At 45.0% G+C, this 15,079-nt stretch overlaps 1 protein-coding gene across 2 annotated transcripts in view; it reads left to right on the top strand.

The window, feature by feature from the left end:
* Window positions 1–1,701: 1,701 nt before the first annotated feature.
* The window catches only part of slc12a5a (solute carrier family 12 member 5a), a 70,858-nt gene continuing 57,480 nt past the window's right edge, over window positions 1,702–15,079 (top strand). The window contains exon 1 of one of the 2 annotated variants that reach the window (XM_089011216.1): window positions 1,702–2,150. In XM_089011216.1, the coding sequence (XP_088867342.1) occupies window positions 1,991–2,150 (160 nt within the window). In that variant the 5' untranslated portion in view covers window positions 1,702–1,990. The remainder of the gene's footprint in view (window positions 2,151–15,079) is intronic. The other variant, XM_089011217.1, reaches the window with a different exon arrangement.

Genomic DNA, 15,079 nt, shown 5'->3' with positions numbered 1-15,079 from the left:
TCCAATCCAATCCAATTTCGCAGGTAATCGACTGTCGTGAGCATATAACGCTTCGCATAGTGTCACGCTTGAGAAAAACACAATAACAAACAACATTAAATGGCCAAAATATATCAAACTTATCTGAGCAGCATCGAGTAAAATAATATAGTGCACTTTAAAATGAAGTCCTAAATCACATACAAAATATTGGCCACTATTCAAATAATGCAATATAAAGCGATGCATTTCAACGTGCGTAATTTAATTAGTATGCAAACAAAAGATTCCTATTGTGGCCGACAGAAGCAAAACGGTCGAAAGCTGAAACCTCGGGAAAGGTTCACACAAGCACAAAAACATTCAAAAAACATTCAAACATATCGACAATCATACATTGGCAAATTAAAAAAAAAAATATATATATATATATATATATGACAAACGATATAAAGACATGCTGCAATTAACGCACAAGCAAGTGCAAACATTAGCAACTACAAATGCACACACGGACAACATAACGCTCGCGCACAGGCGAAAAACACACTGCAGAAATATTGTAATAAAGTTGGTCGCACTAACCATAAGCTTAGCTAGCCACGAGGTGGCAGCGCAGGACCAGTCGAGTGAGCCCAAAATCATCTGGAAACACCACGAGTGCCTGATTACCAGGTAGCGTAGTCGAACTCAGTTTGTTTTTCAACCACGAGTGTGCCGTGAGAGATCGTCAAGTGCGCCGTGATAAATTCGCCAAAGTCACTTAAAAAGTGGTATAAAGCATTTTTGAATCGTTTTCTGAAAAACGATGACATTGTTGCGGTGTCCATTCTCTTAAGACTTTGAGGGTAATTCAATATTCGTCCGCGTAGCAACACGTAGCTGATTGTGTGGTTCCTCCGAGAGGCTGAATGATACAAACTCCGAATTGCGCCCAGTACAATATTCTGATCCGGATCAATGCCCGAGTGTGAGTGGTGGGAAAAAGAAAGCGACGACGGTGAGCTCAAGGCAATATCGCGAAGGCTATCTTTCGATGAAACGACACCGCGATGCCTTGGTGCGCAGCAAGAAGCTATCCGACAGCGCCATATCCAAACCAAACGCCAGTCGTTTCAAAACAGACGATAGTATTTCGGTCGCCTGCGTGTCGACACTCGGATGATAAAAGATCGAAATAGTTACACGGCTTGCGATATTTTTTAAAGCGCGCATGATATGTAATGACACGCAATACAATATCGGACGTCCAATTATTTGATCGAAAGAGGACCTTCAGAAAAGATGACAAACGGGAAGCGTGGCTCAATGGCGCCACCCGGTGTGACTTTTGGACAATAAGATCGAGCAATGTGGAATTCCATTTCATACATTCGGAAATCACGACTACAAAACAAAACAAAACAAAAAAAGGTTCAAGAAACATACTCTTAATATTTGAACCGTTTGTCAATGATACATACAAATCTGTATACGTTTTCTGCATTGCCTTCGCATACCCGTCAATCTTGGCTAATAGCTGCCATTCTAAACGATTGCCCTAGAAAAGTTTAAACAGTATTTGAAATGATCGATAATAATACTGATAGAAAATACGGGGTATTGACAGGTTGGTATGGCGTACCTGATAGTGTTCCGCCACCCTTGGCCGCACTGCTTGCCGGCTGAAGTTGTTGCATAGCAACGCCTACTTCGGCCCCTTCGAATGTTAGCGAGACCGTCATTACGTCACGTAGCGTGTCCTTGCGTGCGTTGCAATCACGTCGTCAATAAAGAAGATCAAAACGTGTTTTCCTTGGTTCATTTTAGGTGGCACGAGGACCCGGATGTTTCCTTTCCAGACGGAGGACACCGCTCGACGGACGAATCGCTCCGCGGTGCATCTTCTCACCTGACGAGGATCGAACCTTCTCGCGGTTGACGCACGCACGCACGTCGCGACAAAGCCGAGCCAGGAGCGCTTTGTTGGCCGAATCGCGCTGTCCGGAGCCCTCGCGTCGCCTTGGCAGTCATGAGCCAGAGGTTCACCGTCTCCAAGAGCGACGACGCCGGCCCCCCCGCTGACATCCGCGGGGAAGTCAACCTGCTCTTCGAGGGCGAGGCTGACAAGCATCCGAGCGGAGCCGAGTCGGACGACGATGCGGCGGCGGCCACGGCGGTGACACCGAAAGGTAGGACGCACGCTGGCAGCAGGTGTGCCGCTTCAACGCGAAACGGGCCACCAAAAGGTCACCGTGATGACGATCAAGCAAGATGACATTTAAGATGACACATCACACCCCCCCCCCCTCTTCTGCATTGATTTTTCTGCCATAGTGTTGTGTGCAAACACGTGTTGTTTTCAAGTGTGAATCCAGTTGATCGGGAACTACATAATTATCAGAATCATAAATTAGGATGTCTTGTATTGGATTGGATGTGCCTTTATTCGTCTCGCGGTGGAGAAAATTGCATTTCACGGCAGCAGTTATGAAAGTAAGAGTCAAGGAAAGAAAGAAGTAGAAAAAGAAAATACAGGAGCTGCTGGAAAGGCAGCCACTCTAATGATAATGGTGATGATGATAATAATAATAATAAAACAGCAACATTTATATTATATTATTATAAATATAATGTATACATTTTTTTTATTTAAAACAGATTCTTTACTTACAGACAGTGTAGGTGTTCAAATAGCTGACACCTACACTGTCTGTAAGTAAAGAATCTGATTTAAATTAGATATCAAGTAGACATGCAGGATGAACTTAGTACAACAAATATATACAATATTAACAACACTACCACCAACACAAACACTCACAATAACAATAATCATATTCATAATAATCCCACTTATATGAAACAATGCAAAATGTAATTATTATTATTGTAGTCATTTTAAAATGAATTCCATGACCATGCACACAACTCATTCTGTCACGGTTTGGAATTGAAGCGGATTTACGCGGGACAGGAGATGTGAGACAATCTCTTTTGGTCAATGGATGCTACGGCTCCGTGTTTGCTTTCAACATTTAGCTTGAAGCATAGGTGCACCTTCCACCATGATGTCCCCGATCCACTGGTGAAGAGGATGCGTTGATCCTCTCCTCTTTGATCTACAACTGCTTCATACAACAAAGAGGGTACATAAACTGCTTAAGATGGAATGACTGTCTGCGTCCTTTGTGTCATGTCACATTATTTGTCCTTTGCTTTTTGTTGACTTGAAGATGGCGCTGCGAGAGTGGCTGCCTCGACAGCAGCGCTGTATTTTCTTGTCCTACTCCTTTGAATTTCATCGCTTTGCTGATGTGAAATGAAATATACATTTCTCCACTGTGAGCCTCATCAAGGCCAATCCGATCCAAAAAGGCCAAAGTTTGCACATTTATTTGCTTTGGCAAACGCGGTGTCAGGAGCAGCTTTGAAAATGTCGGCAGCCATTTTCTAGCATTGATTTTGATCTCTCATATCACCCTTCTCACGGATGCCTACTGTCGTATCAATGAACCAACGAGGTCATGATATTATCTACACGGCACTTTGAATTTTCTCCTTTCAGGAAGCCCTAAAGCTATCAAATGTGCCTTCGTCAGTCACTACACTTCACTACTGCGCAATTAGTAGCACGCTATTTTATGCTTCTTCAGCATCTCCATTTTGTTGTTGTTGTTGCATGTCAATGCAACCGTCACGGCTCTGGACAGATGCACGTGGCTATTCTTCCCCATTTGCACGCTATCTTTCCATCTCGTTTTCTCTTGGGGACGTGAAGGAGTGCTTTATTTGAAGGACGTCTGTGTAAGCTCTCAGTCGTGCGGGAGTGGTCCATCGATGAAAAGGTTTCTTCAGCCGTCGTCTGGACTTCTTTCAAGGCTTCTCACCCGAGAGGCTTCGTCAGCGAACTAAAATTTTGCTGGTAACTCTGGCCTTATATAGTATATATCCCTACTGTCCAGAGGTGGCGCTGCCAGACCTCTGCTCTGATAGGTCCCTGCTCTAAGGTTGAGGGGAGGAGAGGACCCGATTGCCCCATTTACTCCGATATCACCTCATCGGCATAACTAAACCTATGTGGTGACGATCTCAGAAGTGTGATCCAAAGTAAACCGCTCCCCACCATGGCGATTGAGTGAAGGCTTTAGCTGTTTTATGACAATAGCTTTTTTTTACTTCCCTTTCAAAGCATCTGTTTTCTTTCGCTATGATTTGAACTTCATTGTCGTCAAATGAGTTGTTGCTAGCTTTTATTTGAAGGACTTGTTTTTTTGTTTTCATTTTTCTCCCTTGCTAGCTAGCACTGCATCTCCTTGACCAGCTTGCGGGTTGCTGTGGCGACACAGCACAGCACCTCTCCCGTCGGGGCAATCTCAGACGTGCTCTTGCAAAACTCAAGAAAGTCACCCTCAACTGTGCGCATATTTCAAACAAACCGTCCAAAGTCAACCAGCAAAGGCCGGATGGTGATGCATGATTCTGGGGTGAGCGGCCACGTTGTCCAGTGCTTTGATCGCGAGGGAGGGAAAAGGCAGACATTTGCGGCGGTTGTGGGAATGTGGGTACTTCCTTCCCGTCCGTCAATTGCATTTGCTGTGTCAAATGTCTTCAGTGCGCCATTGACATTCTGCTGCTGTTTTATGGGAGGATTGTTGTTCCCTTGATTCGCTTCGCTTTGCTTTGCTTTGCTTTGATTTGTGAGAAAGCGAGTCTGCTGTGGCCGCCGAGTGCATTCCCTCCATCCGCCGTTCCCTCTCCAACGCCTTTGACCTTGAAGTGGCCTCAAATAGATTGAGGCCACTTCCCTCTTTGCCGAGCCAGGTGAGCGGCACCGCGGACGCTGAAAAAAAAGACCGATAGTGTTTGTTTTATTGAGGTGAGAGGGTCAGCTCGCATCCAAAGTTGAAGGTCCCAAACGTTCAGTCACTTCACATTTGATCTGAAATTTCGTGAGACAAGACAAATTGAGCGCAGTGACAATCAAAGACTGGATGCAAGTGAGACAATTCAGATGTAATGTTTCTCTCAGGCGGCACGATTTGAATACAATACAATACAAATTGATTTATATAGCGCTTTAGATGTCTACCAGACAGACATAAAGAGGAAACTACTGTAGACGTGGAGTCTGTTATCTTCAGATTGGATTGGAATTCATAACTGAAAAAAACGGCCGGTTTTTACATGTGTTTGTTGAGCAAATATGTGAACAATAAACAAACAAACTAAGATTACAATTTGGAATGGCAATGTAAATCCAGGGAAGAAGATGGCCAATGGTGTCACTTGCGTCCTCATATTTGACGTTTGTTTGATGGCAAGTCCATGTTGACTATTTTGAAATCTTTCTTAAAGCAACTCGTGTAAATGTGCAAGAGACTTTAAAAAATGCCAGCAATCAACCACTCCAATTGCAATCAATCACTTAAATTGCATGTGCATTAAAACAACCACAGGAGGCGCTGATGTTCCTCTTTTTCATTCAACGCTATTGCAGACTGCTCGAGTACATCAGAATCATCTAGGAAAAAAACCGAGTGTGTGTGTGTGCGTGTGCGTGTGTGTGTATGCGAGTAAAAGAGACAGTGAGAAGAGTAATGGGAAACGGTAGCAGTAGAAGAGAGGGAGTAAATCCAGAAATCCTGGTGTGTGTGTGCGTGCGTGCGTATTTTGAACTCATTTGAATTGGAACAAACTGCACCGAACTGAATCCACATCGATAACTATATTCCAAAATTGTGACATCAGCATTAGCGTTAGTAAAAGATGCTACATCAACTAGCCATGTCATCGCAATTACAGCCTTTGCCAGGCGTAGGAGAAAAAAACCGTTCTGGCGGCAGCGGTCGTAAGTACGGGTGGTGGTAAGTCACGCCGGTCGTAAGTGGGATGTTACCTATACCTGTACTGAAAATACCTTAAATGTAATGGTCTCATTTGTCACGGCTCACCCGTTGATCTTTGACAAAGAGCTGTTGGAAAATCACAGTCTCGTTCGTCTCATCCATGCTGATGACTTTGACCTTTTGACCCTTGGCCGTTTAGCAAGCCTGGCAAGTCAGCGCGGACGTCGAGAGCTTCCATTGAGCTACGACGGGCTATTTATCTCCCGCCTTCAGCTGCGCCCCTTTTTCCCTCTCCGGTCTGCGTGACCTTTCTCTTGATCTCTCACTGACCAAAAGTGGAGGCGCCGCCGTTGACAATGAGAGCTTGAAGGAGGCCCTACGAGATCATTTATTTGGCGGGCGGGCGAGCGAGCGAGTAAACTGTGGACGGAAGAGTTCTGGCCGACGGCGCTTGCCGTTGAACTTTGTCATTTCCGAAAGGCTAACGCTAACCTTAAGCCCTAACCCTAAACCTAAACCCTGAGGCTGTTTGAACCACGGCCCTTCTATCTATCTATCTATCTATCTATCTATCTATCTATCTATCTATCTATCTATCTATCTATCTATCTATCTATCTATCTATCTATCTATCTATCTATCTATCTATCTATCTATCTATCTATCTATCTATCTATCTATCTATCTATCTATCTATCTATCTATCTATCTATCTATCTATCTATCTATCTATCTATCTATCTATCTATCTATCTATCTATCTATCTATCTATCTATCAGTTATCTATTAGTTATCTAGCTATCTTTCTATCTATTGGAGTTACTTCTGGGTTGAGTGAACGCTGGCGCGTGTGGCTGGCGCTGCTCAACCACAGCAAAACTTATCCTGTGAGTGTAAAGTGACCTTGAGAGTTTTGAAAGGTGTTTAGAAAGGAAATGTATTATTATTGCACATCATCTGGCAGTGAATGAGTTAATGTGTTATCTGGATTAAAAACAAATGAAAAATGAGTGAATTTTACTTCCAAGTAAGAAAGTGAGCTGTTGCTTTGTCCACGTCTCTGCCAGTCCAAATTGTCATGATGTGGATTGATGGCTCGCACGCTTGCACGCTTGCACGCTCGCTCGCAATGGCATGGCATCCCTCATCTGAGTTCTTTCTCTTGAAACAAGTGCCCCCCCCCCTAAGTACCCCCATCCCCCTTGTGTGTATTTTATTTATCCGGTGTGTGTGTCGTTGGTTGGCGTCTCACTCGTCACTCGTCACTCCTTTTCCAAGCCGGCTCCCCCTTTTTGCTTTTGCTGCATTGCAGTGGCTGGTCCATGGCCACGACGGAAGACGTCTGGCGGAAGGAAGGAAGGAAGGAAGGAAGGAAGGAAGCAGGTTCCCCCCCCCCCCCCCACCTCCCTTCCTTCTACCTCGCCATCCCTTTCTTTCTCTCACTCACAATCTTGCAGGCAAACGGCCTTTTTCAGTGGTTTATTTTTTGGGGCCTGGCTTTCGTCCCTCTCGAGGCTTATCATAAGGTAGCCAGAGACAAAGGCGCGAGAACGAGTGCGACCGTCGTCGTCGTCGCCGCCATTTCTATTTCAAATAAAGCGCCGGGCCATTTGGAAAAAAGGGCTCTAAATAAAAAGGCGCGGGGCAATCTCTTGCTCAAACGTCTCAAATGAGGCAAGCGTCCCAGTTTCCTTCTTGGGCATCCGCCGCTCACGCTCGCCATTGATTAAAGAGGTTTGGTATTCCTGACTGGGCCTCGTTTGCCTGCCGTCAAAAAGCCACGAAGTGGAGTGAGGCAAAAGAGGTCAGCCACACCTGCCGATGCGCCAGCGGCGCTTCTCCGCTCCTCAATTACACAAACAAACCAAAAAAAGCATTTGTCTGCTTTCATATGCGTCCACTGCCACACTCATAAAAACTCATCTCATCTCATCTCATCCATTATTTATGTATTGATTTATTTTCCTCTTTATTGATATGTTTATGCATCTATTTATTGATCTGTTTATTTATTTATCTGTTTATTTATTGATTTGTTTATTAGTTTATCTGTTTATTTATTTATTTATCTATTTATTGACGTGTTTATGTATCTATTTATTTCTTTAAAACTAAATTCCTGCTCTTTGTCCCTTGATGACTCTTGTCCATTTCTAGTTGCCAAAATGGCTAAAACGTCGTTTCCACCAGCAGAGGGAGCTCCATCATCTCCATTTTGGTCCTTACGACGATCTATGAATTGGATCAATAAATAAATGATGACTGGAATGATCACGGTGGGTGATATGTATCAAATCCCCCCCCCCCCCCACACACACACGCACACCCACACACACACATACACACACTTGACCCTGAGCAGAACAGGTGAAAGGCAGCGTCCGGCGCGGCTCATCCCAATGGCAGCTACGTATTTCAAAGTCAAAAAGTCAGCTTTATTGTCAAATATGCTAATATGCATGCCATACAGCACAGCAAGGCTCCACTTGAAGTGGTGAAAAAAGCTCCAGCCGAATGTGGGGTGCCTGATTCGCAATTGCGTTGCATCCGTTACATAACATCACGCTTTTGTCTTTCACGCCTGAACTCCTCTCCAAGGCACCGTCTTGCTTTATTAATGACACGGATTGCACGATTGGGCGCCGCTTGATGACGTGCGTGTGCATGGATGCGTTGTACGCGTGTGCGCGCGCATCAGTGAATGCGACCACGCCATTTCTGCAACGAGTTGGGCTGTGTGTTTCTTGTTATTCTAATAATACAGTAATAATAATAATCCATTTCTTTTGTACAAAACTCTGAAGGTCACTTTACCATCACAGGTTAGGTTTTTCTGCGGGTGAGCAGCGGCAGCCACGTGCGCCAGCGTTCACTCAACCCAGAATAACTCAAATACATAGAAAGTTAGCTAGCTAGCTAATAGATAACTAACAGATAGCTATTAGCTAGATACCAAATAGATAAACAGATAGCTAGCTAGGTAGCCAGCGAGATAGCGAGTGAGATAGCTTGATAGCTCAAGTGAGCAACATTTATGATTGGCGCATGTACTTGACATTGCCGTTTTTAAGCACGAAAGGTCATCTAGCTAGCTAGCTAGCTAGCTAGTCTTTCCGGATGATTTTGAAAAGGGACCTGTCGAGACTTTGGCCGCGACGACGTACGACACGTTCTGTTCACGGACTGAACTCCGACTCTGGCAAACACGTTTTGTTTGGCGCTCTGCTGGGTGACAGAATACTGCAGAGTTGTTGTTCACTGTGTGTTTGTATCCTTTTCTGTCCGAGGCGGAATCCTCATCTTTCCTCAATGATCCCGTTCTTTTTACAAGAAATATTCTGGTTGCGCTCTAAAGAAGCTGCTTTTACTTTGGCATCTTTGCTAGAAATGTCTGTGAGGAGTCGATTCACAAATACAATCGAAAGAGCCACGCCCACAGATGAACTTGGCCATCCATCCATCCATCCATCCATCCATCCATCCATCTTCTGCCGCTTATCCGGGGTCGGGTCGCGGGGGCAGCAGCTTCAGTAGGGAAGCCCAGACTTCCCTCTCCCCAGCCACTTGGCCATGTTGGTTTGAAATGGACATTTTAGAGCCATTTTGGGCCAATGATTTCAGGTTTGGGGTTTTCTTGCCGGGGTGCCGATAAAATGCTGGCCGGACCTCTTGCAATGTTATTTCCCTTCCACAAGGGGGCAGCATTTCCCCTTTTTTCCATGTTAGCGCTTTGTTCCACCTTCAGCTGTTGTTGAAGCGCTATATACACACCAATATGTATTGCATTGCATTGCGTTTTGGACAGCCACCCTCATTTCAAGGTCATATAACCCGGTCACATATCATTTAGAAATTAACTCTTTTTCGATGAAAGAAGAGAGTCTAAACGTTAGACTTTTAGACCTGCAAACCTTCGACTCTAAGGTTTCTAACGCCGCATTGAATGTTGATGGGTTCCTAAAAGTCAATCTTCTGTGAGTCCAGGAAGCCCAGTGACAATGACAAAAACCCTGGCACTGGAGTGGACACCTTTTTGCACATGGTCTGGCAGTGAATGAGTTAATTTAGTGTTGAATCTGTTCAGTCATTGGAAAGTGGTGCGTTTTACCTTCTCCTGTTTGGTCGAAGGACATTTGAATCTTTTTCATATCAATATACGTCGCCGCCACAGATAGATGAGTGAAAAGCCGTTATTTGTGGTTGATATAAGATCACTTTAGCTCTGCTGGATACTTTGCACGCTTGTTCCCGCGAGGTCCTGTTAGATTATGAATATCTATCAGTACCACTTACCTTCCTTCCATACTTAGTTGTTATGTTTTTTTTATGACGATACTAGTGCAGCGTAGCGTGTTCTACCAGAGATAAATTCCTCGTGTGTCCTTCATACTTGTGGATTGTGTTATTTCTAGAGGTAGTAATCAGTCCCCGGTGGAGGTGACGAGATGGATGTCCAGACCTATCTTTCAGCACTCGCTTTGCACAGAGCGCCTGAAATCTGTCGCAGGCTGTTTCTGCGCATCGCTAATCGAATCAGATCTGACCAATTACGTCGCTCTCCACACAACCAGATGTGATGCTGAGTATTTATGGCCATTCCCGTTGCCGCGTCAATCGCGATGCTTCTGCTTCAGGGGTCTGTCGGCTCTCGTGGGGTCAACGGGGTCTTTCCTCAACCGCTCGGGGGTCGACGGGACCGTAACGGACTTCCAGTTCCACTTCGTAGTGTTCTGGCTTTGTCTCTTCTGAAAAAAGAAAGCCACGGCATCCCACGTCACACTGTTCTATTATTGGATGTGCCAGGATGCCGTGTTGTCAAGGAAACTATCTCCTTGGGATACTTATTTGTTGATTTTTACAGAGTGGGATTTTGCCGCATGGTCAACAAAACAGCATTTTAAGATTATTTGGATGGTTTTACACAATGAGGAGAAAATGATGTAATTAGCTCAGTCAAGTCCGGCAGAGTTGCTTCGCTTCTGGCCTCTGCGGCCGGCCTCCCTGATTGGTTTCTCCTTGGCAAGCGAGCGCGACGTGGGAGATTGATGGAGTCATTCATTTCACTTCAGCGACTACTCGCTGCTTCTGCGGTTGGAACGAGAACAACGGCGGCAAAAACGGCGAAAGCAACAAAAGCAGTAGCGCCGGCTGGCCTATTCTCAGCCTGCGTGTAGGATCCTTGCTCTGCTCTGACGTTCCGCTCGGCACAGCCCGACAATGCCAAGGCAACTCAATTGTACTCTTAAATAACACCATCAAATTTGTGTTGATAGATGTCAACTGTTAATGCGGTGCATTCATACGTGGCGTTACGCGACATGATCTGTCGCGGCTTGGAATTGAAGCGGATTTACGTGGGGTGACAGTAGACAATCTGTTTTCTTCAATGGATGCTACAGCTTTGTGTTTGCTTTCAACATTTAGCTTGTTGATTTGAATACCACGCCCGTGGACATCCCATGTTACAAGCACCAATATCCATAAACCAACAGATCGTAGACATTTTACGGGGTTGTCTTTCCATGAACTGCTAGATTTGTAACCTGGCTAATGAGCTCTTCCCGTGAAGTTGTTTAGCTAAATTCCTCCCAAGGCCAGATCTGCTACCTGAGGATGACAGTTTAACAGGCTGCGTCTGTTCACCCCAGACTTTCGTTGCTTCCATTGCGGGCCTAGTGTACGGCCAACAAACCATACAACGGCGTGAAATATGATCACTTCTATTCTGTCTCTTTTCGATCTGGCCGAGACCCCTGCAGACTCATTCTTGTTATGTTCCATAAGGAAAAATGGAATGTTGGCAACAAATTAATAACATGTTTGCGTTGAGCTTACAAAATGGCCACACTCATTCTTTGAGCAGTTTATTTATTGAACAGGACAAGCAGCCCAACACGCATCTACAAAATGAAAACCCTCGTGATTGCTTTCCTTCAAATATTTCATTGTGCTAAGCTAAATGTAGGTCAATGCTTCTTAGTATGAGAGAAAAGTCAGCATTGATGAAACGTGATGAGACACAAGCGCACATGGAAGAATTATGTAATTGCATCCAGTCATAGCATGACACGTAGCATAGCCACGCGGGGTTATTTCCACATCGGAAAAGCGAGAGAGCGGGAGAGATGGAAAGAAGCAAGAACGAGAGAGATCCACAACACGCTAGGTTGGGCAGGAGGACCGTTGCCATGGCGATCTGCGGATCCTCCATCGACATCTGAAGCAGAGAGGTGGAATTGCTGCGGAGGAAGGATCTTGTGTTTGTTACGCATGTGGTGGTCCAATAATATCGTGGTGGTCAAGCGTGCCATATGCCGTATTTTACGGTGGTTAAGGCTCACCGGAGCATAAGGCGCACCCCCAATCAAAGGTTTTCCATATACGTATAAGGCGCACCCGACTATAAGGTGCATCTTCAATGAATGAAAAAACGTTTTGCAAATATAATATAGAAATATGTAAAAGTTTGAAGGCACACCACATTATGAGGCGCTACAGTCGACCCTGGGTTTACGTTTCATATATCCAGCATGTACAAGCACTACGTACTTCTACAGGAGGAAATGGAGTCGGTGGCTGCTGATAGTAGTTTCAAGACCGGTTGTGACTCACATATAAGGCACACCTGCGTATCAAGCGCTTTTGGGTGCACCTTCTACACCGGAAAATACGGTACTATGATATACAGTACTCTACAAATATATTTTCTATGTATAAAAGCGCTAACGTTTTTATCCAACTTTTCATCACAGCTTCCCTTCAGCGCCTTCCACTTGGCTTGAAGGATGTGCTTAAAAGGCTTCAATGTCACACCCGCATTGTCATTTAAATATTTGAATGCCGCTTTCTCTTCCTGAGGAAAGCACTTTGATTCCATTTTTAGCCTGCGCTTGCGGATCCTTTTCCTGTGTACTCTTTTGTACCCCCCCCCCCCCCACATGAGGGTGGACGGCGAGATGAGGCTGTTTATGTGAAAACAAATGTGCATCGACACACAAACACAACCACGCACAGTCAATTGTGTGAGGATGCTGCATTTAATAACGATAAAGAAAGCATCACGCAACCGGCTTCTCTAATATCATTGAGTTTGATGCACACGCGGAGACTTTTAAAATCAGTTTTTGGAAAATGTCAAAGAAAACATGTCACAAAATGTTTCATATGCTCATTCACCGAACCTTTCTTTCAATGACTTGCACACACTAACTGCAGACTAATATAGTCTAGAGTAGACTGAGGGTGGACCTCTGCGGCAGAGGATCCAACGAACCCCTGAGACCGACTCACCGAACCTCTCGGGTTGGATCCAACCCAGTTTAAGAACCACTGCCTTAACCCTAACCTTTAACCCCTATCCCCTAACCCTAACCTTTTGGAACATCTTGAATGGAGTGATCCGCGTGTCACCTGCAGTGCCATCAGTGATGAGTATGAGTACACACGTGTATGAATGTCTCAATGTATGCTTCAACCTCCTGAATTTGCCCCATCGGTTTCACGACCGAGTTACTGTTAGAGAAGCGCTGTGCGTTTTTGTAGATGAAACTGGGGTGGAAATGAAGGGACTGTAACACGCGCCAGCCCAGCGCCACGGTGTGCACCGAGGTGGCGACAGCAGTGTGCAATTGCTCAGTGTGCCGCTTAGAATGAACACTGGCTTCCAAGACAAACTGCAATCGGGTCGAGATCCCCGATGACAAGCATGCAGATGAGTTTCTGACAGTTTGTGCGCACATTCTTTGGTTGTACAAATGTTATCATGTACTGTTTCTATTTAATATTTACAATTGTCAAGGGGGGGGGGGGAATCAGTCTTAACACACATCATACGAGAGGTTAATCATTCGAGGTCTTCTGTTTGAAGCATTCCTTAATGGGCCCTTTGCCTTCTCTGATTAAATTAAAACGGATTGTTGGTGTTCTTGTACCTCGCTTAATAAGAATGTCTGGACTGAACTCAATGAGATACACACTCTGATATCTATATCAATATCAATTTTGTTATCTGTCCGTTCCTCGGTCCGTCCGTCCGTCCGTTGGTCTGTCGGTCCATCGGTTGAAAGGTATATGGTGGGGGACCGACGGAACGTCGGTCGGTCAGTCAGTCCGTCCGTCTATCCGTCCATGCATCCATCCATCTCTCTCTCTTTCTCTCTCTCGGACAAAGCAAAGGGCCCATTAACAAATGCCTCAAACCAATTGAATAATTAACCTCTAGTATTATGTGTGTTAAGACTGATGTTTTTTTTAAATTAATTTAACTTAGCTTCAAAAGACGTTTGTGAAATCTGATCGGGTCTCCGTAAAGAAAGAAAAAACATCCCCACCCTTGTCATGACGCACAGGGGAATCCATCCTCATCCTTTTCTCCCTTTTGTGAATATTTGATGTCAAGACTGCATGGTATAGGCCTCGTTTCTCTGTGGATCTTGTGGGGATAAAAACACCTCCTATCTTGGCACTTATCAAGGACCCAGATGGTTTTTAAAACATGTTCTTTTCTCTCGTCTCACTTGGCTTCATATTGGACCTTCAAATATTTACTTTTCTTGATGATAAATCTAAAATAGCAACTTCACGCCACGTGATAGGCTTCCACCGTCATACGATAACGGCCCCGAGACATCAGAATCTAGACCTTCATTTTAATATTACCTAAGAGAACCAACCTCTTCTTCCCCTCGGCTCCTTTGCGTATTATTTATCACGGAGGACTCCTGTCCCGTTTCCCTGGGCTATTTTTACCCAACATCCCCGTCATATTCACTGCGGAGCCCCAATCCTTAACTGCAAGCCTCTTTCTATCTGGATCGTGTTTTACATTCTCTCAATCTTAACCCTTGATTCCACTCTTGGTATGTCTACCCCCCTCCGTTGCCACTTTCCGCCTCTTCGTCTCACGTCTTAACATCCCTCCATCTTTCCTTTTATCCCCTCTCTTGTTCCTCACCACTCAGCTAAACCTTCATCTCTTTACCCTTGTCCACCACCGTATGCCTTTCAATCATTCATATTAGCGTCAGCGCTCCTCCGGGAGGGCGCGCTACATCCATACCCCCGAGTAGAGCGCCACGTTTGTATGTGAACCGACTCGCCGCGCGAATCCATCAACCACCGGTCGGTGGTTTGCTATTGCATCCAACCACGTTGAAGGAAGGTTGGAAAACTAAGTGTCCTCCTCGTCCATCCTCTACGCTGGGTCTGCTCATTGCTCGGTTGGGTCAGACACATGACGAATCCGATGCCTTCTTTCTTGTGCACATTTCAT

This window comes from Hippocampus bargibanti, linkage group LG12, assembly GCF_051943395.1.
Source record: "Hippocampus bargibanti isolate YZ-2025 linkage group LG12, ASM5194339v1, whole genome shotgun sequence".
Classification (NCBI taxonomy): domain Eukaryota; kingdom Metazoa; phylum Chordata; class Actinopteri; order Syngnathiformes; family Syngnathidae; genus Hippocampus; species Hippocampus bargibanti.
This window is presented reverse-complemented; position numbering and strand designations above follow the sequence as displayed.